A 21,965-nucleotide genomic window follows, 5' to 3' on the forward strand; every position below is an offset into this window, starting at 1 on the left:
CTCTAGAACAGTCCTCCAAAAATCTTGCCAAAATAAAATACTTCAGTAAATGTGTGAAAGAAGGGACAGAAACAGAACTAATGTGTTCTAAGGAGACCCTTTCAGTCCTTTATTTCTGTCATCCCAGGGTCATCCAGTATTCATCCAATATTAAAGTTCGTAACTTGCAGTACTCAGATTCCAAAACTTAGTGCAATGAAAAGCCCACTCTGTGGCATATATGGCTTGTAATTGCTGTTTCCTGCTATCTGTGTTTAGTAATTACGAGCTCTGCAGAGACAATGGAAAACTGGCAAGTTGGGATCGACAGATATTACATTACATTGTTCAGTACACTGTGCTATCGGGCTTGCAAATATCCCACTGCAAACATTGAAAGAGAACATTTAGATTCTTGCTGCATCAAACTGCATTTTGATTGACTGAGTGCTTTTGCTGTGTTTTTAATTTTTACTTCTGCTGATTTGCTTTCACTCTCCAAGTCCAGAGAGGGCTGGGACAGATAATGCTGAAGTTTTAATAATGGTAATTACTCCAGCATAAACCTCTGTACCTGTGATAAACATGTATCAGTAGTTATTAAGCCAGCAGCCTTGGGATGCTTTCCAAAGCAGAGCTTGGGCATTTACTGTTGTTTATTTGCCCCAGAGCTACAGAGATTCTTTGTATGTAGAACAGCAAGCCAGAATGAGGCCAGGGCACAAAACCCAGCTGTTAGCGTGATGCATGGCGTTTCATCACAGAGGGTCACTGCCATCCAGGTCTGTCTGGAAACCAAAGAGCTTATTGCATAACCTGCAGTTGAATGGAAGGCAGGGGGTGAAAACAGCCGTATCTAAAACCAGAGGGTGGCTGGGAGAAGACAGAAGACTCAGCAAGGCAGCAATCCTGCTGCTCTATTTCCTAGGAGAATGTTCTGCAAGGTCTCCAGTAGCTCCTGAGGGGATAAAAGGCTGAACAGCTACAGTGCTGCAGGCGTCATCAGTTCACGTCCCCATCAATCTTGATTAGGGAGGAAGCAAACGGCACAAAGGACCCTCTTGGGTAGGGGACCAAGATGTTAGAGGATTCAGGACTTGGGTATTTGTTTTAGTTCTTTGCAATTCCGCATGTGCGCCTTCAATACGGGAAAAACTTTGCTACGACAGAAGGGTCAGCTAAATTGGAAGACAAAATCCATGGGTTTCTCTGAGGAAGTCTTGCAGCCCTGTGCTGAGCTTTCAGTGGGTCTGTATCACTGCATTGATTAGTGTGCTAATTGTGTGCAACTCTCCACTTGTACATTTATCCCAGGACAGCAAGTCTTCAGCTGTTAACACCTGCACACGCTGACTGTGCAGTGTCAAAGGCTGCCTGACTTGCATATTTTAACAAAGACATCTATGACAATTCAGTCAAAATCTTGCAGCATGAGGAAGGCTAACAGTCAAAAACATTTTTATTTAATAAATACAGTATTTGATTAAAAACAACATCCTTAGGTAACTCAACAGTCCAGAAGAGCAATGTCACAAAACTTCAGTTGCAATGTTTGGTAAGGTTTTTCTGTCATATACTCATGTTACGACGTCTTGAGTAAAACGAGTATGTGAATAAAAGACAATAAGGCAATGTGGCTGCTCAAGGTAGCACAGCCCAGCAAGACAAGGAGAGGTAACGGCAGCTCCCTCTAATGCCCAGGAGCACAAACAGGTGCCCTTTCCCTACATGAATAGGAAGGGATGCTTTTAGGAACAAACAATTAGGAAGATCTAGGACCAAAATTTTCTGCATTTTGAAAAATAAGATAAAAGCACGAAGACAGCCCAGACTCTGAAAACACTCAGTGTCTGGACAGGGTCACCTGAACTCTTCCAAGAACAAACCAGCTTTGGCAGTACGTGTCTGAAGCGCAGTCTTTTAAGTGTTTCCTCTGAGGGAAGTTGGGAACGTACACACAGAGTGGTTGAGTAACCAGAGTTAGATATTAACTGGAGTTCTAGGTTTGGGGCAGCTCAACCTCCTCCTGTGGCAGGAGGGCCTCTCACTTAGTCTCCTGAATTCTGTGCTGTTTGAACTGCTGCCCGATGTTTAGCACTGGGGGTGTAACAGGGGCAGAGGAGGAGGTTAAATGTAATATGAACATGCACATGCTCGCTCGCTCTCTGGTCAGCCAAGTCAGTTCAACTGGTCAAGCCAATCAGTCAGTTCACCACTAGGGTTCCCAAATGTCAACTGCTGTGCACTCCCCAACTCTCAGGTTTGCCTGCTCTATGGAGAGATCCCACCAGAAGCAAGATCCCACCAAGCCATTTTACGTTACTTGTTCATGTTATGTGAAAATTTCTTCTTTTCGCAGGACTATTTCAGCCCCAGTGGAAATTCTGTTCCCAAAGACACATTAAATGGCTATCGGGGGCAGGGAGGGGAAGCGTTGCCCAAAAGGGAGCATTTGAGGCTTGGTGACAAAGGATGAGTGTCCTGCCACCTTAGATTGCTAACAACTTACTTCAATATCTGTATCAAGGAGCATGTGAAAAGCTGCAGTTAGGCAAACTTGCCTGAATTTTACGTATTGCCTCGTCTTCAAAATGAGCCCCATCTAAATTGAGATTGCTCAGCTGGGGGAGTGCTTGGCACAAAGCAACAATGGCATCAGGAGAGAACTTATCACAGAGGTCAAGGCACAGCGTTTCTAGGCACTTCAGGGTTGCTAGGCAAGCCAAACCTGCGTTTGTCAAGGAATAAGCATTGCTGATCTCCAGAAGCCGGAGACGTTTCATATGGCGCCCAATGAAATGAACAGCAGAGTCAGTAATAACGCAGTGGCGCAGCACTAGGTGCTCCAACCCCCCCAAGTACACAGATGCTTTCTGAATTCCTGCATCTGTTACCCGGTACGTGCCAGACAAGGTCAGTGTCTTCAGAGGAGCCTGGGAGGAGATATTCAGCAGATGTTGATCACAAAAGGCAGGGACGTTACGCACAATGAGATGCTGCAGCTGCGGCAGGGCATTTGTGGCAGTTCCCTGGAACCATGCAGAGGGGATTTCACAGTGACTCAGTTCTAATATCCTCAGGGAAGCAGGCATGCTCTGGTAGGGGAGCGGGCGGAGGTCAGCCTCGGCCAGGCACAGCCGGCCCAGCTGGGGACACTGCTTCCCGAGGGCGGCCAGCAGCGCGGGGGAGAGGGTCTCGTGCTTCCTGGAGGAGCAAAGCGCGCCCTTCACCTTCAGCGTCTGCAGTCCATCATTCAAGTGCCGCCGCAGCAGGTGCCACAGGGTCCGGGAGCTGAGCTGGGTGAGAAGGAAGTGGCAAATCCCTCATGCGGGCCAGCGGGCCCCGACCCCCAGGAGCCCGGCCCGGCTCTTGGCCCCCACCGGGCTGCTCCAGACAGGTACCTGTCCCCAGCCCGGAGCCCGGCCCCGTACCTGGTGCGAGCTCAGGTCCACGTGTCTCCAGAGCGCCCGGTCCTGCCCCAGCCGCCGCCACCGCCGGCACACCCTGCGGGGAGAGAGGTGGCCGGTCACCACCGGGGCCTGGCCCGGCCCCACCTGCCCGCTGCCCCCGCTCCGGCCCGGCCCCACCTGCCCGCGCGCAGCCGGTCCCGCAGCGGCAGCAGCGCCAGGACCTCCAGGAGCACCGAGTCGGGCAACGCGGCCAACCCCGCGCTCGGCGCCGCCTCCGCCATCTCCGCCGCGGCAACGCGCCGCTTCCGCCGGACGCCGCTTCCGCATCCGGGCCGCGCCGGCAGCAGTTGTGCGCGCGGCTTCCGCTTCCGGTGGGGCAGTCGGCACCGGAGCTGCGCAGCGGCGGGAGAGCGGCGCGGCCGGGTGGGTGGCGGCGCGGTGCCCGGGTCCCCCCGGTCTCACCCGCCGGTGTCTCCGGCTCCCCGGTGCTCCCCTCCCTCCGCAGCCCCCGCTCCCGGTAACGCCTCTCCGCCTCTCTTCCCTCAGGAACGATGATCGAAGTCGTCTGCAACGACCGTCTGGGCAAGAAGGTGCGGGTAAAATGCAAGTATCCCTGCGCTGGGGCCGGGCCGGGCCGGGCCGGGGGGGGGCGGGGGGGAGGCTCCTCCCCGTTCTGCTTTCCTTAACGGCGCCGCCAGCACCGAGGACTCTATCCGCGACCTGAAGAAGCTGATAGCGGCGCAGACAGGGACCCGCTGGGACAAGATCGTGCTCAAGAAATGGTGAGCGGTCGGGCTGAGGCGGGAGGGAGCCGGCGAGCAGGCCGGGGGCTCTCGGGATGCGGTGCGCGGCTCCAGTGGCCCCAGGTCCTCAGGAAACGGCTCCGCGCATGCCGTGCCCTCACTGGGGATCATGGTATGGGCGGGATCGAACCGCTGGGGGTTGTTCCGACTGCGAAGGCCCTGCTGTGCCCTGGCCCTGGGTGATTCAAGAGGAAAATCCAGGTGTGTTTTCAGGTTCCCTCCACTCCAGCGTGTGTAACGCTGCTATTTCTCACACGCAGCCTGCAGCGTTGCTTTGTGAGTGCTGCCGTTGAGACTCTGCTGTCATGGGTAGCTTAAAGACCTCGTTCAATCTCAGCGCTGCTCTTTCATGGGGTGGCTGATAGGAGCAGAGCTATCAGTGAGGCTGTGGCTGCACAACCCTAAGGGCATTTTCCTTTGCTTTAACCTGTGTTGGATCATGTGTGCTGTACTGATCTGTTTTACAATAATGGCAGGTACACGATCTTTAAGGACCACGTCACGCTCGGAGACTGTATCCTTGCTGCGGTAGTCTTGGTAAAATTTCTCTGGGGAAACTTCAGTTAAGTAAGCACTGAGATCTTGAACGTTTACAACATTCAGAGCCTAAACACTGGACCAGCACACACATCAAAACCCAAGCAGACAGCACAAGGAGAACTGAACTTCCTGAGCTCACACAGAGCTTATACTCTTCCTACAGTACTGGCAGCCTCAGTTATAGAACACATCTCTGATAAACACTTTGTTTTGTGATGTTGGGAGAAAGCTGAAATATTGTACAACAAGCCAAAGAGCTGCAGGTGCTGTAGCTTAGTGCTGGGGGAAGCTTGTCTGGGGCCCTCTCCTTGCACGAGAACCACCTTAACTCGCTGCTTCAGATGAGATCCATGATGGCATGAACCTGGAGCTCTACTACCAGTAGCTGCAGCGCCCTCCCCCTTCCCTTCCCTTCCCTTCCCGCCTCGTGTAGCTGATGCCTTCCCTTTCATGCGGCTGGAGAGCCGGGAGCCCTGGCTGTGCCTGCACCCCCAGATTTGTGCCAGCACCCCTGGATTCGCTCATGGAGGCAATAAACGCGCTGCAGCCTCTCGGAGGCGTTTTCACTAGTTTCTAATAAACGTATCCCTCGACTCCCGTCGTGCTGTGGCTCCAGGGGCCGGTGTCGCCGCCGGGGGGGCGGGGCTGGGAGGAGGGCGGGCGCTCTCGGGCCTCTTTTGTGCGTTGCCGGCTGCCGTCTGGCCCTCCTGTCACGTGCCCGGCGATCGCTTCCGGGATCAATGCGGCCTCCGGCCCATAGCTAATCAGTGCCGGATTGGCGCGTGTTTTCACCAATGGCGCCGAGAGCTGTCGCAAGGGGCGGGACATGGCCGCCTCGTTGGCCAATGAGAGCAGAGCAGGGGCGGGACAGCCCCGCCTCGCGCGCCAATGAGGGCAGGGCCGGGAGAGGTCGCTGCGGGAGGTGCAGTTGTCGCGGCTGAGGGAAGATGGCGGAGGAGGAGAAGCTGCCCGCGGGCTGGGAGAAGCGCATGAGCCGCAGCTCCGGTACGGGCGGTGGCGGCGCCGAGCCCTCGCGGGGCGGGGCGGGGAGGTCTCGGGGGTGGTGAGGGCCCGGCCGGGGGGTGTGATGGGGCCTTGCTGGGGGGGGGGGAGGGAGGCGTTGGTTTTGGGGAGGGCCTTGGGGGGGGTGGGGACCTGTCTGAGTGGGAGATGGGGCCTGACTGGGGGGCGTTAGGTTTTAGGGGGCCTTGGGGGATGTTGAGGACCTGTCTGGGGGAGTGGATGGGGCCTGGCCGGGAGGGGGCGTTGGATTTGGGGAGGCTTTGGGGGATACTGAGGGCCTTGCCGGGAGGGAGGGAGGGTTCTGGGGGCGTTGGGGGCCTGGCCTGGCGCTGGTATCTGAAGAGGGCTTGGCCTGGGAGAGGGTTGGTGGATTTGGGGGGAGTATCGAGCTCTTGGCCTGGGAGAAGGGGGTTGTATTTTGGGGGCGTTGGCCTGGCCTGGGTGTGTGTGGGGGGGGGGGTTGAGGGGCAGGGTGCTCTGAGGCAAGTGGTGTGAGCTGGACTTTGGAGTGGGTCTTGGAGGGGGTCCTTGAGATGCTGAAGTTCATGTTTTTGGAGGGGGGTCTGCGGGGTGTAAGGCTTTGGAGCTGCTTTGGCAATGGGGATTTCTGAGTTGTGGGGAGAGTTTGGGCTTTTCGGAGGGGGGGAAGCTCCTGTGTCCGATGGGACGTTGGCCTGCAAGGGGGATGGGGTGTGATTTCTGGGTACCAGGCTGTGTGTTTTGGCTGTTCTGTCCCTGCATCCCTGGGGGAGAGGGTGATGCTGTTAACCACTCCGTCCCTGTGTAGCAGGTGGGGAGGCCCGGGGTTGGGGGCACTGAGCCTAGAGAGACCTTTGTCTAAGAGATTCTGTCAGAGCATGGCAGACTCTTGCCTTCGTTGGGGCGGCTGTGATTTTGTGGCTTGGGAAGGGAGGTTCTTGGTCAGGATGGTGTTTTCAGTGAGGTTTCCTATATTATGAGACTTAATAGCTCAAAAGCCATTTCTAGGATGGTGTGTTTGTGTGCTTGGCTGTGGGGGAGATGAGTTCAGAGTGGCAAAATATGGAGAGGGAAGAGGTGTCTGTGTGAACCCTTCCTTGTCAAAACCACTATGGCTGAAGCGTCTTGGAGACAAGGAGCTTTGTGGTTGTGTGGAGTTGTCAGATCTGCGTTGTTAGTGGTCTCCTGGATGGAGAAACACGAATGATTGTAGGGTACTGGTTGGGATTGAAATGGCTGACTTGGGGCCCTTTGTCATTATAGCATAACTTCTTGCTGCATAGCAAGTTACCTGCTGCTGTTGCATTCCCCCCAACTTGTTTTACTGTCACAATGGGCTTTATTTTGTGAGTCTGATGTGGCTCTGATTTCAGTGGAATACTCTGAGATGAATGACGCAATAGAAGAAGTCAGAAATCATCTTGATTAATGTTATGAATTAATGCAGATAAATGAACATGTAGCTCTGAGCCAGCACTGGAAGACCTTTAAGGACGTGGTACATCCCTGTTAGTGGGTGACAGCATTACCTGGCTTTATTTTAGTGCTGAATGCATTGTTTTCATAGATGACTTAATAAGAACTTTGCTATGAGGGGGAAGGCACGAGTGTATTATGCAGGGAGGTCCAATTTTCTGGTAGAAACAAAAAGTGATTTTTGAAATCAGGCTTTTTTGTGCAATACAAATGTATGATTTTTGCCAACAGTAATTTCTTGCATTTGTTGCAGTCTATGCTAAGTGATGCACTTAATAGAGGGGCTTTACGCTGTTTTACCCTTGCAAATAGTGCTCAAGTGAAATGCAACCTTATATCCCCACACCAGAAACCTAGTACCATTCCTCACCTCAGAAGGGGCAGAGTTGCACCGAGTCACTGTGTGCTCCCTTAGAGGATGTGTTGCTACCATGTTACTGGGAGCTGACTGCATTCCTTGCTTTCTTAATAATTGACACCTCACATATATGAACGCGCAGTTTTAACTCTGACCACGATGGTGGGGTGTTATGTGGGAATGTTAATTTATTGGGCAGGATCAGTGGGTGGTTTTAACCCTGATCCATGAGAGCTCTATGACTTGCCCTAAACTGGAAGTGCTGCTGGAGTCTGCTTGTGTGAGGAACTTTGACTAAAGTCAAAGGAAACTTTGATTAAACTCTTGTTTCCTGACAGAGCCATTTGTGTAAGAAATGGTGTATGTAGAGCTGTGAACTATGTTTTTTATACCATGTCTTTACTGCACTTGCACTGATAATCTGGATGTGACCCACTTGCAGAAACCAAGCTAATAGTAGGGGTCTTGACAAGAGCTTTCTGTAACCCTAACCCTCTCTTTCTGTCTGCAGGCCGTGTGTATTACTTCAATCATATCACAAATGCCAGCCAGTGGGAGCGCCCCAGCGGCACTGGAAAGAATGGCCAAGGGGAGCCCACCAAAGTGCGATGCTCACATCTCTTGGTGAAACACAACCAGTCCAGAAGACCCTCATCGTGGAGGCAGGAAAAGATCACACGGACCAAAGATGAGGCACTGGAGCTTATAAATGGCAAGTAAATGCAGGAGAGAGAAAGAGTGATATTATTGTAGGGGAAAAGTCATTTTAAGGCCTAGAACTGAACTCTGAGATGAATGGTTCAGTGTGTCGTGAACTCTCTAAAGCAAAGTTTTTGAGCCAAGTGGTTTGAACATGGACTTTCGTGTAGCATAGCCACTTGGAGAAACAATTTTGCTCTTTGATTTGCTGCCTTTGATTAAATGACATAAAGACAGGTGCCGCCCCATGTGCCCTCTTCCCCTTGTGTTTCTTGTAATGTTGTTTCAGAGGTTTGTTTGTATTTTATTTGTAAATGTGCATATTAAAAATAAAGTAATTATTTAAAGCTAAAAAAATGTTCTTTAAACATCTCTTTTTGTTTAATATGTCATTTGACTCTTCGCCCTAATGGCAGTTACTGTACATTCTGATTAACCTCTGCTTGAAATCAAGTTGCTTGTGTAGACATTTTACACAAGGCTGTACAGACAACCTGATCTTCTCAGGCTTCTCCCCACATGTTGTGGCTTGTAATCAGGTCTGTGTGCATGCCTTCCACAAAACGCATTGTGACTGCTTGCAGCATATATCTTTCCTTGCAACGCTGGCAGTAGAATTGAATTGATGTCATGTTTCTTGAACATTGAGGTTTTGATCTTGCAGAAATAAGCTCAAAGTCCAGCTGTTACTACTGACTTTTTCCTCTTAGAATAAGGAAATTAATCCAGTCCAACTGATTAGTTAATGAAATCAAGACCATGTCCTTTAAGAGGTAGTTCTGTCCTTCCTGACAGCTAGTCTTTGCAACAGTGCTGCGGTGCTACCAGCACTTGTGAGCATACACAAATGCATATGACTGAGCTGGAACTGTTTTATTGTCTCTGCCCTCAGCCTTGAAGGGGAGAGGATAGAAAGGGTGCATCTGGCAATTGCCTGGAGCCTGATAAACAATAAACCTGAATCTTTTTTGAATAAATAAATAAACAAAATGAGAGGGGAAGTCTCTTCAATGAATAACTGGAAGCACTTAGGTAGTGACCAGCAGGTGGTGTGCAGGCCTTTTGGAAGGGAAGTTGAATTAATTGGTACAAATGGGTCTTTTTTTCAGGGAATTGTCTTGTTTGGGTTAGGTATGTGCAACTGGGGGCAATAACGCAGGAGGCATGCATAGTGTGGAGCTCTTGTGCCAAGAGAGCTGAGAATGGCATAATGATAAATAGACTGAAATGGTTTCAATCAAGTCACAAATTATATTTGGAGAAATCCTGCAAGACTGTGTTAGAAACCATCTCTTGGAGTGATGTTCATCCTCAGAAGGCCAGCGCAGAACTTCTACAGGCCAGAGCTAAAACAATACATGAAGCTTGTCCTGGTCTCCTGAGTAACAGCGAAATGCTGAGGAAAACGCCTAGCTGCTTCCATTTGGGAGCAGAGCCTGGATGGGATGGAGAATTTTGCGCCAGTGCTATCAGAGGATTGGCCAGCTGGAGCTGCAGTAGTTTCTCGTGCTAAAACAGGAATGCAATACTGTTGGCATGCTTTAGGCAGACACTGATAAACTTGGACCTACAGAAGAGGGAATCATTTAAATTTTGGAAGGAAAGTTCTCTTGAGCAGACTTGCTGATGCAGAAGAGTTTCAGGAGCTTGTGACCCAGCAGGCTGTGTGTTATTTATGAGTCTTCTAAACTGGTTATTTTAGCTACCTGAAAAGCATTATTTGGACTAAACAAATGTTATCTTTTTTATTTTGTTTGTGTACTTTATCTTAGATGCAGGAAGTCTTTGCTACCTGTAAGGATATGGAGGGAAACATTAATCTATTCTTTCTCAAATATAGGAGCAAGTTAAACATTTTTTTTTATTTAGCTCAGAAGTGTGAAATTTAGACTGACAGCTTCAATTGACCCTCTTGTTATCAGATAAATTTTATGTTTAGTCATTTCTCTGTGGTGTCTGAGGAGGAGAAAGTTGTGATTAGAGCTTACATCATGTAAATGCCCTGTTTGTGTTCTTGATAAAGGCCATTAGGGGTTTATTCTTTTGCCACTTTTCACTTTGCTTTTTTTGGTCATCCTGAGAATGAAATACCATTACAAAAATATATATATATACCTTTCTGTCAACATCTCCACTTGTCTATCATAAACACTATCCCTGGAAAGGTCATAGGGAACACTAACTTATGATTAATTATTTTGTGATGGCTCTTGCCATGGATGCTGCTGATATGGAATTATCTTGCAAATTAAGTGTGTTTCTTTTTTTTTTTTTTTCCTTTTTTTTTCTTTAACAGCTAGAGTTTATTGCATGGATGCACAGCTTAGCTCACTACCATTTCTGGCAGTCAGGCACCACTGAACTCTGAACAGATATACTGTACCTGGTGAATGTAGCTGTAGCAGAGAATTGTCGAACAGATTCCTTCCTAGAGATCTACTTTGACAGCCATAGTACGCGTATTTTCATGTTGCATTTAGAGATCAGTTACATTCAGTTTATTATCTTCAGAATCAAACTCTGATGTTCGTTCTTAGATTTGTGTGTGTGTGTGTGTAAAGCATTACATTTGTTTAGGGAGTTCTTAGTTATGTTTCCTCAGGAGGGATGGCTATCCTAAAGATGAATGCTTCAGAAAATTTTGGTTAGTTGTTAATATTTGGCTAGTTGTAGATGTAAGCCATTTGATGGTTTTTCTCCAATAATAAAGTCGGAGATTCAAGATAGCTGGAGGGGTTGCCCATGAATAATTTTTAATTTACTGAGAAAGTTGCAGTGGAGGATTAGAAGTAGGTTATCTCTCATTTTGTGTTAACAGCACGATTTGAGTGACCTGGCTTGCCATGAGCTGTTCTCATAGGTGGTGACATTGTAGGAAACACAGGACTAAAAAGAAATTCCTGATTTGAGTCTAACCCTGGTTGTTAAAGGGAGTAATACCTCTTAATTCCTTTTGTAAGAGTGATTGATCTTCATCTAAAAGGAAGTTTTGTTTCTGCTCTGTCTCCTGTGAAGGATGTTCCAGAACATCTCTGGTCTGATGTGTAGAAACCCAGTTTCCAGCTAAATGCTGCTGATGGCTAGCTTCTATATGTTGTTTTGTGCATTGGTGTTGTTTAATTTAAGTGACTTTTCTTTCTGATTTTGACCTCCCAGTGGATTTAGAGTCCTGCTCTTTCCCAGCCTTTTTCGTTGATTAAACCAACCAGGCTTTTAGTTTCTAGTAATGTAGGTCATCCGTTCAGCTGCCTCTACTCTTAGCCCTTCTTTGCACTTACTTCAGTTTCTATTAATCTTTCTTGAGCATTGGTTCATCATGGTGTGCAGTATTCCAGATTAGCTCTTGGCAGTGCCTTATACCGTGGCATTGACTATTATTCTTCTCTCTACTGAAGATAGCATGACTTCTCAGTGCTGCATTTCTCCCTTAAAATCTGTTTTGTAGCTATTTCTAATTCCACACTGGTGTCCTTCACCTTGCAATTAAACTCTCAGCATATAGAAGAAATTCTTGTTGGTTTTATAAATGCACATAAGTGACTGTTGTTTAACTTCAGTTCTTGGTCATCTAATTATGTTTAATATTATGATCCTCCCTTCTGCTGACAGTACTTCCAAGCCTTCCAGCCTCTTGTTGCACATTTCGTTAGTATACTCCTGTTTCTTGCTGCAGATTCATCTTACGAAAGAGTAAGATTCATCTCAAAGTTTCCCTTTCCTGATATTCCCCATTTTAGCACAACCCACTGTCATTTTTCATCTTACTATTTTTGTATTAATCTGCCATTATTCAATTTCACTTATGTCTGGAGATTTTTACAGGTGGTTTATTAAAATCTAGACAGTATCTGCACTGAATAATTTGTTCTAAATAGTTGAGATCATTGGGAAAAAGGTTTATTAATCCCGTTTCACAGAGCCAAAGTTCAGACACTCGGAGCAAATGTATACTCTTGGCTAGATTGCTTGAAACAATTATTTCAGTCCTAGCTTTTATCCATAAAAGCATTCATCGAGCTGACAGATTTTGCACTCTGGTTGGGCACTGTCTTAAAATTTTTAATTAAATAGTTTTAATAACTGAATTCTATTTCAGAGTGTTGTTGACTGGTTCACTTTACAAGCTTGGGAAACCTTTTTTACTGCTAGGAACCTGTTGATGTGACTAGTGCAGGCAATCTAGGATGTAAAGGCTTGATCCTTAATTTGGGTGCTTTGTTACTTTAACATCAGTGTGTATATTCCAGCTGTAATTCCTGACGCTTCTGGATGTGATGTGTACTGATGTGACAGGTACTTGCTAGGGCCTGGCAGCTATGTGTAATTACATATGTGCTTATTGTGATGCAAATGTGTATTTTAGGATAAACTGTTCTGTCAGCAAATAGACTGTTTATGTTCAAGCAGCCTAGTTTAATCGGAGGAACAGTATCTGTTCCTGTTCTAAAACATGCATATGCGAATGCTATGAACAGTCTTTTACTCAGATACACTATTTTTTTCCAGATTAATGCAAGATAAGTAGCCTTTTTCTTAAGTTCTATAGAACTTTAGGATTTTATGTAGTCTTCTGACTTTCTCCACCTGTACCCAATAAGCAGAAGGTAGGGCAAGTGCACATAACCTCACTTGTGTGACAATATTACTGACAGTGTTTTCTGTTAAAGCAGGTTAAATATTTCAGGAGTTAACTTTCTATGGCTCTTGGGTTGTATTCAGACCTCCTTTTTAAAAAAGCAATTCTGGAACCAGATGTAATCTCCTATTGCCCTTTTTAATGGTCTTTTTTTTTTTTTTTTTTTTTTTTTCTTGGCCTAATTCATACAGTAGTCCCATTTGGCTGAAAATGCAAACCAAACTATTGTGAACTCCGTGCTAAATTGCAAAGATGTAGGTTAGTGGCAGCCTGTTTAGAAAGATATGACTGACTGGGAGAGGAAAAGTGGGCTATAGGGTAGAAGACCAATTTGAAGGCTTAAAATCACTTAGTTTGGATCTTGCTAAAATTAAACTGCAATGAAAGTATTCATCTAAAAACTGGTAGCCTGCTGCTTCAATTGTTGCTGCTTCTTGTCTTGAAAACGTGGGTATGTAAGCTACTGAGAAGCAAGACAGGCTGGTTTAGTAACGAGGGAGCTCCAACTGACCTCTTTCAAGTAGAGAAAAGGTGCAGGTTGCTCCTGTCACCTGGCACTAAATGCCTGTGTTTACAGGCAGGTTCCTCTTTCCTGATATCCAGTGCACCTCCTTAATGTGTCTGTGCTCTCAGAAGGATAGGACATTCTTTCTAGTGATGAGCAAAGTTGATCGTAAGTATTTTTTGACATTTCAGCTCGACTGCAAAATTTTTCAGAAAAGTCATTGCAATTATTTGGTCTTCTGCAGTGATTTGGAAAAACACCATGCACTTTGCCACTCTGCCATAAAGTGAGATTTAATTTGCAGGTGAACTTCACCTAAGTTCCCTCATTAAGAAGTATTTTCTTACCTCAGGGCTGGTATTTCCTCAAGTATGCAGAGGGGTGTGTGTATATATATGTGTGTATATATATATATGTATGTATGTTTATTTCCTCATACTTTGCATCAGAAATTGCCTCCTTCCATTTCTGAGAACATCCCTCGAATTTATGGGATTAGTTCTTGTGCATGTGACACTTTCAGCTCAGGCTGTTCTGTTGCTTGCTGGAATCAACCACGGCCAGCCCAACCTGGGTTTGTAGAGGCTCATCTAGCAAAATCCAAACTCTCATACATTCAGGCTACAGTGCTTTAATGGTAGTGACCTTCACTGGGAAGTCCAGTTATTGAAACCAGGAGACTTAATAGCTTCAGTATGAAAAATATCCCCGTTCACTTGATTTCTCTGAGCATATATAGTCAGCTGCTATGACTGTCTTGTTCAAGGGCAAGTGCCAGACCTCGACACAGCCAGAATTTTAGCAAGTGGCACAAGAGGCGCCAGCTCCAGGTGGATGCGTCGTTGCCTGTGATTGCGGGGGTTCTTGCGGATGAGGCAAGGCCGCTTTGCCTGGAAATGGGAGACATTCAGGCTTTGGTCCTGTCCCAAGCTGAGAGGAGGTTTCTGCGGAGTGATTTCACAGGTAAATGAACAGAGCTCTGATGAGCTGCTGTTGGCCATCTGAGGGTTGAGGTCGCCGGTTTCTTGTCTGTGGCAAGCCGCTTTGGTTTGGGGCACTGCTGGGCAGGTGAACGTGACTCCCTCCATGTGACTGAGGCTTGGTTTGTCTGCTGTGGCTCATGGGTTAGGTGGAGGGGTTTCCAGCATGCCTTGCTGACTGCAGGCAGGCTTTCGTAGGGAGCGAGCTGCCTGGGGCCAGTGCTTCTGCCACCCCTCGGCAAGGGTGGCCCTGCCGTGCAGCAGAAACCCTTGCCCACTTCTGCTCCAAGGTGGCTTCCCGGCTCCGTCCTGCTCTTCTGCTGTGGGAAGCAAGCTCCCTCTTGGGGGAGCTTTCTGGGCGTTGGGGCGTGTGGTAGCTTTGTTGGCGGCCGACTGGCCATGTCTGGAGGTGCCCCGTTGTTCGCAGGCGTCAAGTTGAGCTTTTACAGCTCTCTATCTGCAGAAATGTTCCCTGCTGCTGGTGTTTAGTTACGGTTTGGTGGGTGGTGGCTGCAGGGAGCTGGCGGCTGCTTGGGATTTTGGTCACTGGTTACCCTTCTTTTAGTGAATGAACTAAAGAAAACTGGGATAAGATACTTGCATTAAATTATATGCATGGAAATTCCTAGTTGTCTTGAGGGTCTGTGCAAAGCTGCCTTGTGGTCTTGAGATGTGTTGGTGATGCTTGCGATTGTGCTCGTCTCTAAGTGCCGTCACTAGTCATCGTTAGTGGCTTCCCTTTTTCCCATCCCCAATCATGGCATTGAGTTGTTGGCTGGAAAATCTGATCTAAAAGGTGAGCTATATTCTGAATTTTCTTGTTATGTGGCTCTAGGAGGTAGCTGGAGCTGCTCTGCTGGTGCAAAAGAAGGTCCAGAACTGTGAGGCAGAACTCTCGGTTAATGCTGTGACTACCTCTACTGACCTTTTAAGAAGCTGTGTTTATAAATAATTCACTTGTCTGGAGTTCTTCATGCTTGGTCGTTTACCAAGGTGAAGCCTTCTGCAGTTAAGAACTCCCATGTTCTGGAGCCCAACAATAAATTACCATACTTTAGGGGTACTAATAGATGAAATCAGCCTTTATTTATTTGTTTCTTTATTTTAGAAGCTTAAATAGAAATGCCCTACAGCACAAAGATTGGAATTAGAGGATGCGCCACATGGCGAGGCCAGTGCACCGGGGGCAGTCAGCCCTGCTTGAGCCGTCAGTGAGTCAGGGCAGAGCTGGACCTTGGCTTCAGTGGGAGAGCTGGCAGAGAGTAAAATCTTGGACTGCTGTGCTACTGTTCCAGACCTGCACATTGGTGTTTGTGCCCTTTCTGTCATGGGATGCAATGCTTAAGGCATCTCTTGAGACATGATGACCTGCTCCCCTTTGTTCATCTTCCTCTTTTGTTGGGAACAGTCCCCTTGCTAGGCACTGTGCTTCATCTGTGGGCTTTCTTTTTGATTGATTTATTTTCTCCTCTCCTCTCCTGACTGTGAATTATTCTGTGTATCTACAGGCTACATCCAGAAGATAAAATCAGGAGAAGAGGATTTTGAATCTCTCGCTTCCCAGTTTAGCGACTGTAGCTCGGCAAAAGCGGGAGGTGATCTGGGTGCATTTGGAAGAGGTAAGTCAAGCTCAGTGTGGCAACGTGAACACGAGATCAAGATTACAGATCTGACGCTGATAATCTTAGCAGGGGATGGGGTTTAATCATGCACCTTACTGTTGGGGGAATGAATATGAAAATGGGTTTGTGTGCTAGGCAGCCTGCTGTGCAGGAAATGTAGCTTGCTGCCTAGAAGTTAAACCAATTAAGAATGCAGCCATAATATTATTCTAGGCAGAGAGGATGTTGTGCAAGTGCCCTTCATGAAACTGGCTTTTTCCTCTGGAAAAAGATTTTCCAGCTCCACTGAATGGAAATCCAGTTGCATAGTGTAATGGACCATGAATAAGGAAGAAGTGGATAAGTCCTGCTAACAGCTTGCTAGATAAATGATTTGGCATTCTAATCTTAAATCAGAAAGCAATTAACAAGTTGTAGAAATAGGAGCGATTTACACTCCAGCAAAATAATGTTGTTGGTGAGAGAGTTTGTTACAGAATTATTGATCAGTGCAATGAGGGATTGATAACAAAAAGCTCTTGGATGCTTCCTCAATGAGATTTGCTAGGACAGAAGGAAGAACCTTTGAGATTGGAAAGTGAAAAAGAGAAACCTGTTTTACATTGTCTCACAAATGCTTTTTGGAATAGGTTAATTTCCAACTAGGAGTAAAATGTAAAGCAATGATGTCATATGAGTGTGGCTACAGTATTTAAAGAACAAAACAGAATCTTAATAGCAAGAGTACACATGCATATTTTATTTGAAGAGAGTCAAGAAAGGTTCCTGTCAGAGAGAAAATGCTATATTTATCTTTATAGCCTGTGCCCCAAAGTCATAGAAGTGTACAGCAAACTCAAAGGAAGATCTGTGGTGAGAGCTGCCTGTATCTGAAACAGTGAAAAGCGATCTGGCTTGTTTAAGCCTGTCAGTTTTGGTGGAAATGTTTGGGGTTGGTAGGAAGCAGACTTAAGCACTCAGGAGCTCATCTCGGAATGCAGAGATTCACCCTGCAGCAAATATACAAATTTTGTGTAGAAATCTGTGCAGCTGCCTAAGCATACAAGGATGTTAGATGAGGCAGCCTGTAGGGCCATCTGCACAGTTGTGAATTTCAGTGCTGCTTCTGATTGATTTTTTTGGTAGGATGTTTCTGGAATAAATGAAACAATAGTTGGCTTGATGCTACAGGTGTGATTGTGGAAGGGGCCACTGGGTCACTGCTTTTGCCCGTACTAGCTGGAGACCACCAGGCTGCTGACATTACCTTCAAGAATGCAGATTGTGATCTTTCACCAAGATACAGTTTTTAATTACTGTTCTTTTCTAGGGTCTAATTTTGCTATGATTAAAGCAGCAGTTGCTTTTGCTTCCTCAGGTATCTCCTTTCAGATATTGCTGAACGGTAGTATTTTATGGCTTCCTGTATAATGAAACATTCATCTTAGGATGCTATGACTGCTAGTTTGGGTTCATTAGAAACAGAGTTTACTGTGCTCTTTGGAGACATGTGGAAAAAGATTTCTCCTGGCTATAGGAAAAAGTAAAGAAATGTTGCAAGAATCAGTCTCCACTAGATGACACTAGAGCTATGAGTGGCGGCCCTGCTCCTGAGCTGTCACTCCATCTCCATCTCTGCCTCTTTTCATATTAAACTAAAAATGTAATTTATTAGAACTTGGAGCACTGGTTACTTTGAAAGTGAAGTTGTTAAAACATTTTGATTTATCTTCATGAAAAACTTCAAATAAGCTATGTCTTTGTTTGAGGAAGACCACTGTGGTGTAGCAGAGAGACTATTCCTCATCTGAAGTAAAGAGTTTGGGTGCTAGCAGAAAGCAGCTGAAAACCTAAAGTGAAAGGTTTTCAGGATATGGTTCTGTCTGACAGTGAATGACACTGGCTAAGTAACCGGATCTTGTGAGACAGGCAGGCAGTCTGCCTCTCTTAGCAATTAATCAAAATGCTAAGGTGAGAGAAATGAAACTCTGGAAAGTCCTGTGTATCAGGTCACTTCAGTAATAAAAGATTTTTTTTTTATTATTATTATTTTTTTTTTTTGGAAGGAGAAAGTATCAAGCTGAAGCTATTATGACTAATCCTGAAAGAGAGGAGTTGAGCTTTTGTGACATCCAACTGCCTTGCTAGAGAAATGGGTGTGGATGGATTTAGATCCTAGAGTAAAATATAAATTCTGGAGATGCTGCTTAGCTACATGCGATGCATCCAGGATGTACAGTCTTTCAAGGGGCTGGGAAGCTGAGGTCCCAAAGAGATTAGTGTATCCCTGCAATGTCTGCTGCTGATCCATCTGTCACACTGCCTATAAGATTTCTGAAACCGTCTCCTAATGTGCTGTGGAGTCCAAAGCTACTTCACAGTCTTGAAACCTGGAGACAAGGGTCGTAAACGCACAGGAGATTTATGCTGCATTTTTGGCAAGACACTGATCTATACATCTCCTCCGGCATCTTAAGGCGAGTGCAGGCAGTGCAGAGAGCGAAGGCTCCCTGCATGCACAGGGCGCTGTCCCTGCCTGGCCTTCCCCTGGCGGCATCTTGTCCTTTTGCTAAAGCTTTTGGTGAGAGTCCCACAATGAGCCTTTGACCTGTTGGCAATAGCAGAGCCTCAGTATTTCAGCTGGAGTTGGCAGTTTTTCTGCTCCAACTGCTGTCACAGTAAATCGGGCAAAAATACTGTCCCTCTTGGACCCTCTATAGCAGGCTGGTATCCTGGCTTGAATTCTTCTGGCTGAGCACTTGTCATTGGTTATTCCTCATGGCCCATTGCAGAATTGCTTTAGTTCTGCTAGTTATTCCCCATGCAGGGGACTTCCTGTTATCACCTGTGGCTTCCCTGAGCCTTGATTACTAAACCACCTGGAACTCAGCAATTTGGAGACCAGAGCCTTAAAGAGCAGTTCTTATCTAGGTCATGACATTAGCCACGTGTGCCTTGTAAATTATTTAGTGACACTTGTAATGCACACCACATCCATTGGCTCTGTGTACCTTGAGGGCGCGTGAGACTGAAGGACTAACATTCATTTGTGCCAGTGAATCTGCAGAACAGATTTCCTCTGCCTTTTGAGTCCTCAGTCTTTCCCTGCTGCAGCAATGTTTACAGGATCTGAACAAAATTGCTATCTTAAGAAAGTTCATCTGTGTACACGGATGTGTGAATGAGTTGTTTTGGATTGTTTTCTGAGAATATTTGAAAACAAACACCTCCTGCAAATTATTAATTGGTGTCTTTGTTGTTTGCCTGGAAGCTGCCTTCGTTTGAGGCTTGCTTGCTCAGAAAGAGCTTCCAGTCTTTGCTGGGCTTAATTGAACTTTCTCATTGCTGCTCTCTGCAGGTCAAATGCAGAAACCTTTTGAAGATGCCTCATTTGCGCTGAGGGCTGGTGAGATGAGCGGACCAGTTTTCACAGAATCAGGGATCCACATCATCCTACGCACAGAGTGAAGTGCCTTGGTGACAAGTAGAAAGGAAAGGGCGAGGGGAAGAAAGGAAAAAAAAACCTACTCCAACCCTGCACTCTCCCAAATGAACTTCATATCCAGTTTAAAAAAAAAAAGCTCATTTCATATCTCAATATCTTCTGTGGCACCTGACACAATGTTTTTCACCTGCAGAGATGCATGGTTAGCCAAGGGTGAGAACGTAATCAAAATAAGACAGTAGCATCTTTCATAAGCAGAGAGAATGTTAAAAACAAAATTTCTGGCATGCCTCAGCTGCTTGAGTTATATTGACATGCCTCTGAAGCTGAGGAATTGTCGATGCTAAAGGTCACACTTCAGTGCTTCCCACATCCACCCTGTTAGAGATATGGAGTATTTATTGCAGTGCAGCACTGATGATGGTGAAGTTGACTTGTGAACTCTGGTGCTATGATGGAATGAACTCCCAACCCTCTGCATGTTTGTTTAAATACCATGTATTCTGGATAAAATGTATTTGCTCTGCAGCCCAGTTCCTTGGTTTGTAGAAATGATTTACTAAAGCCATTCGTAAATTGACTGTAAAATATCAAACAATTAGCCATCTTGGCATGGGGTATCTGTCGATGCCTACCTGTAGCTTCCCTTAATGCAGTTGTCTCAGTGAGGATTGCTACTCTGTCCTGTCATGCAGTGGCGTGTGGAGCTCTCTCCACCTTGACCATTGCTTGGACTCCAAAACTTGAAGATGCCTTTTGGTTCTGAATACAAACAAGAGAGGTTAACGGCCAGTAGTTCCCACTGCAGGAAGGTCAGTAGCCAGTGGAAGCTGTGTAGCGGTACGTAGGATGCTGTGTGTTATCCATTCAAGTGTGAGGTCACTCCATTAATTAGACATGACCGTGCCATTCAGTAGGATGGACTGTATTGTGGATTTTCAGTTTTAGCTAGAAGGCTGTTCTCAAGCTCCTCTCGATCCACTTGTGGTTTAAACACTGTAAGTCATTGTTTTCCAGTTACACTGCATTGCTTATGTTTAGTAAAATAAAACCAGAAAAAAGTCCCAGCTTTTGTCCAATGCAAACAAGCTGTATAGTTCCAGTTCTCTTAAGCAGAAAATAAAGCCCTCTCCAATTAAACATTTCAAGAGCTCTGGTATTGATTATTTCTCCTCCTCTGACTGTAGAGGTCCTGTGGCTTCTATTAGAACAAACGCAGACCTCTGCAGTATGTGCTGAGGTGGCTACAGCTAATGTTCCTTTCATCATAAAATGGAAATGTGACTTGTATTAAGAAAACTCTCTTTATTCTCAAAATTTCTCTGTCTTAAGTTGTAACCTGATATCTTAGATTCTCTTTCATGGTTGAGTTTTTCTGCTTTGCATTGAGTTGGTGCTTCATTACATAATTACTATTTAAATTCTGGTATAAGGTGTTACTTCAGGTAGGGTAAAAACAGTACTTCTGGCTCTTTAGTGCAATTTAGTAACTATTTCTTCCCAGTTCTGTAAATTTGGCTTTTCAATTTATTGTATGAAACCAGCCATTACTGAGAGTGACTCTGCAGTGTGTTTTTTTTTCTAGAAACTCTCATCTTTCTTAGATTTGGGGAAAAGCAACATCCCTGAATTAAGGTGATAGCCTAAAACAAAGAAACATATGAATATCACTTGTGTTTCTGCTTCTGCTTTTACCTGTGCTAGTTCTACTGGGGAAATGGAAGGCTCTCGTGCATCAGATGAAAGTTGGTTTCCGTAGCAACACATTGATTTTTTTTTTTAACCCAACCAGTTCTGGGGTGACAAGCAAGTGAGAACTTAGAAAAGGAAAATTACCTTAAATAACTGTAGTATCATGAAAGCAAGATCAAAGGTAAATAAAGGAAAGCAAAGATGTCATCTCTCTCTTGAAATGTGGCAATATAGCAAAAGCAGTGGCAGCCGAGGATCTTCCTGACTGCGCACACTGTTGGCTTCCCGACTGTTTGTGCTGCAGGGTTGTGGGCTCAGCACCGGACTTGGATTTGTATCTTTATCAGAAGATTGCAAGCGCCAGGGAAGCAGTGTGGGGAGAGCCTTGGACTGCAAGTAAAAGCATGACAAGACTACCATGATAATGAGATAAAGAGCATGTGGGACTGCCTGCGGTGGGAGCTGTTCTTGTACTGACACAGGTGGCATATTTCCAGCGGGTACAGCAGTCCTGGGAGACACTGTCAGAAGCTGCTGCCTTCTACAAAGTGCTTGTGGATGATTGTGGATGTCCCCTTTCTCACGTGGACAGTAGACATGATATTTGCTACCACTGAAAGTGTCCAGAAGCATAACGTTTGTGAATCTTCTCTGTGCTGTCTGCAGAGCTCCAGCTAGCCACCTAGTGAAGAACAGGGAGAAAGCAAAGGCCCTCAAGGTATCCTGTTGGGACTTCTCAAGGTGGAAACTGCACAGGAGGCCTGTGGTTCTGGGATCTCGGCGTCTTGGGCTGTGGTTGTGAGTTGGCCATACTCAGGCCCACGTGGTTGTGGTGGAGA

General features: G+C 46.2%; 3 protein-coding genes across 3 annotated transcripts; 2 read left to right on the forward strand and 1 right to left on the reverse strand.

Moving 5' to 3' along the window:
* Window positions 1–1,430: 1,430 nt before the first annotated feature.
* On the reverse strand, window positions 1,431–3,688 carry FBXL12 (F-box and leucine rich repeat protein 12). The gene is made up of 3 exons (XM_062598431.1): window positions 3,567–3,688; window positions 3,411–3,483; window positions 1,431–3,275 (listed from the first exon to the last, which is right to left on the reverse strand). The coding sequence occupies exons 1-3, from the start codon at window positions 3,668–3,670 to the stop codon at window positions 2,502–2,504; spliced, it is 951 nt and encodes a 316-aa protein (XP_062454415.1). The 5' UTR covers window positions 3,671–3,688; the 3' UTR covers window positions 1,431–2,501.
* A 36-nt stretch (window positions 3,689–3,724) lies between these two features.
* On the forward strand, window positions 3,725–5,325 carry UBL5 (ubiquitin like 5). Its single transcript, XM_062598432.1, has 5 exons — window positions 3,725–3,812; window positions 3,936–3,996; window positions 4,088–4,171; window positions 4,669–4,706; window positions 5,074–5,325. Exons 2-5 carry the CDS (start codon window positions 3,941–3,943, stop codon window positions 5,115–5,117), a joined length of 222 nt encoding a protein of 73 aa, XP_062454416.1. The 5' UTR covers window positions 3,725–3,812; window positions 3,936–3,940; the 3' UTR covers window positions 5,118–5,325.
* A 303-nt stretch (window positions 5,326–5,628) lies between these two features.
* PIN1 (peptidylprolyl cis/trans isomerase, NIMA-interacting 1) lies at window positions 5,629–20,574 on the forward strand. Its single transcript, XM_062598417.1, has 4 exons — window positions 5,629–5,737; window positions 8,080–8,280; window positions 15,897–16,007; window positions 19,348–20,574. Exons 1-4 carry the CDS (start codon window positions 5,680–5,682, stop codon window positions 19,455–19,457), a joined length of 480 nt encoding a protein of 159 aa, XP_062454401.1. The 5' UTR covers window positions 5,629–5,679; the 3' UTR covers window positions 19,458–20,574.
* Window positions 20,575–21,965: the final 1,391 nt, after the last annotated feature.

This window comes from Rhea pennata, chromosome 33, assembly GCF_028389875.1.
Source record: "Rhea pennata isolate bPtePen1 chromosome 33, bPtePen1.pri, whole genome shotgun sequence".
NCBI lineage: Eukaryota > Metazoa > Chordata > Aves > Rheiformes > Rheidae > Rhea > Rhea pennata.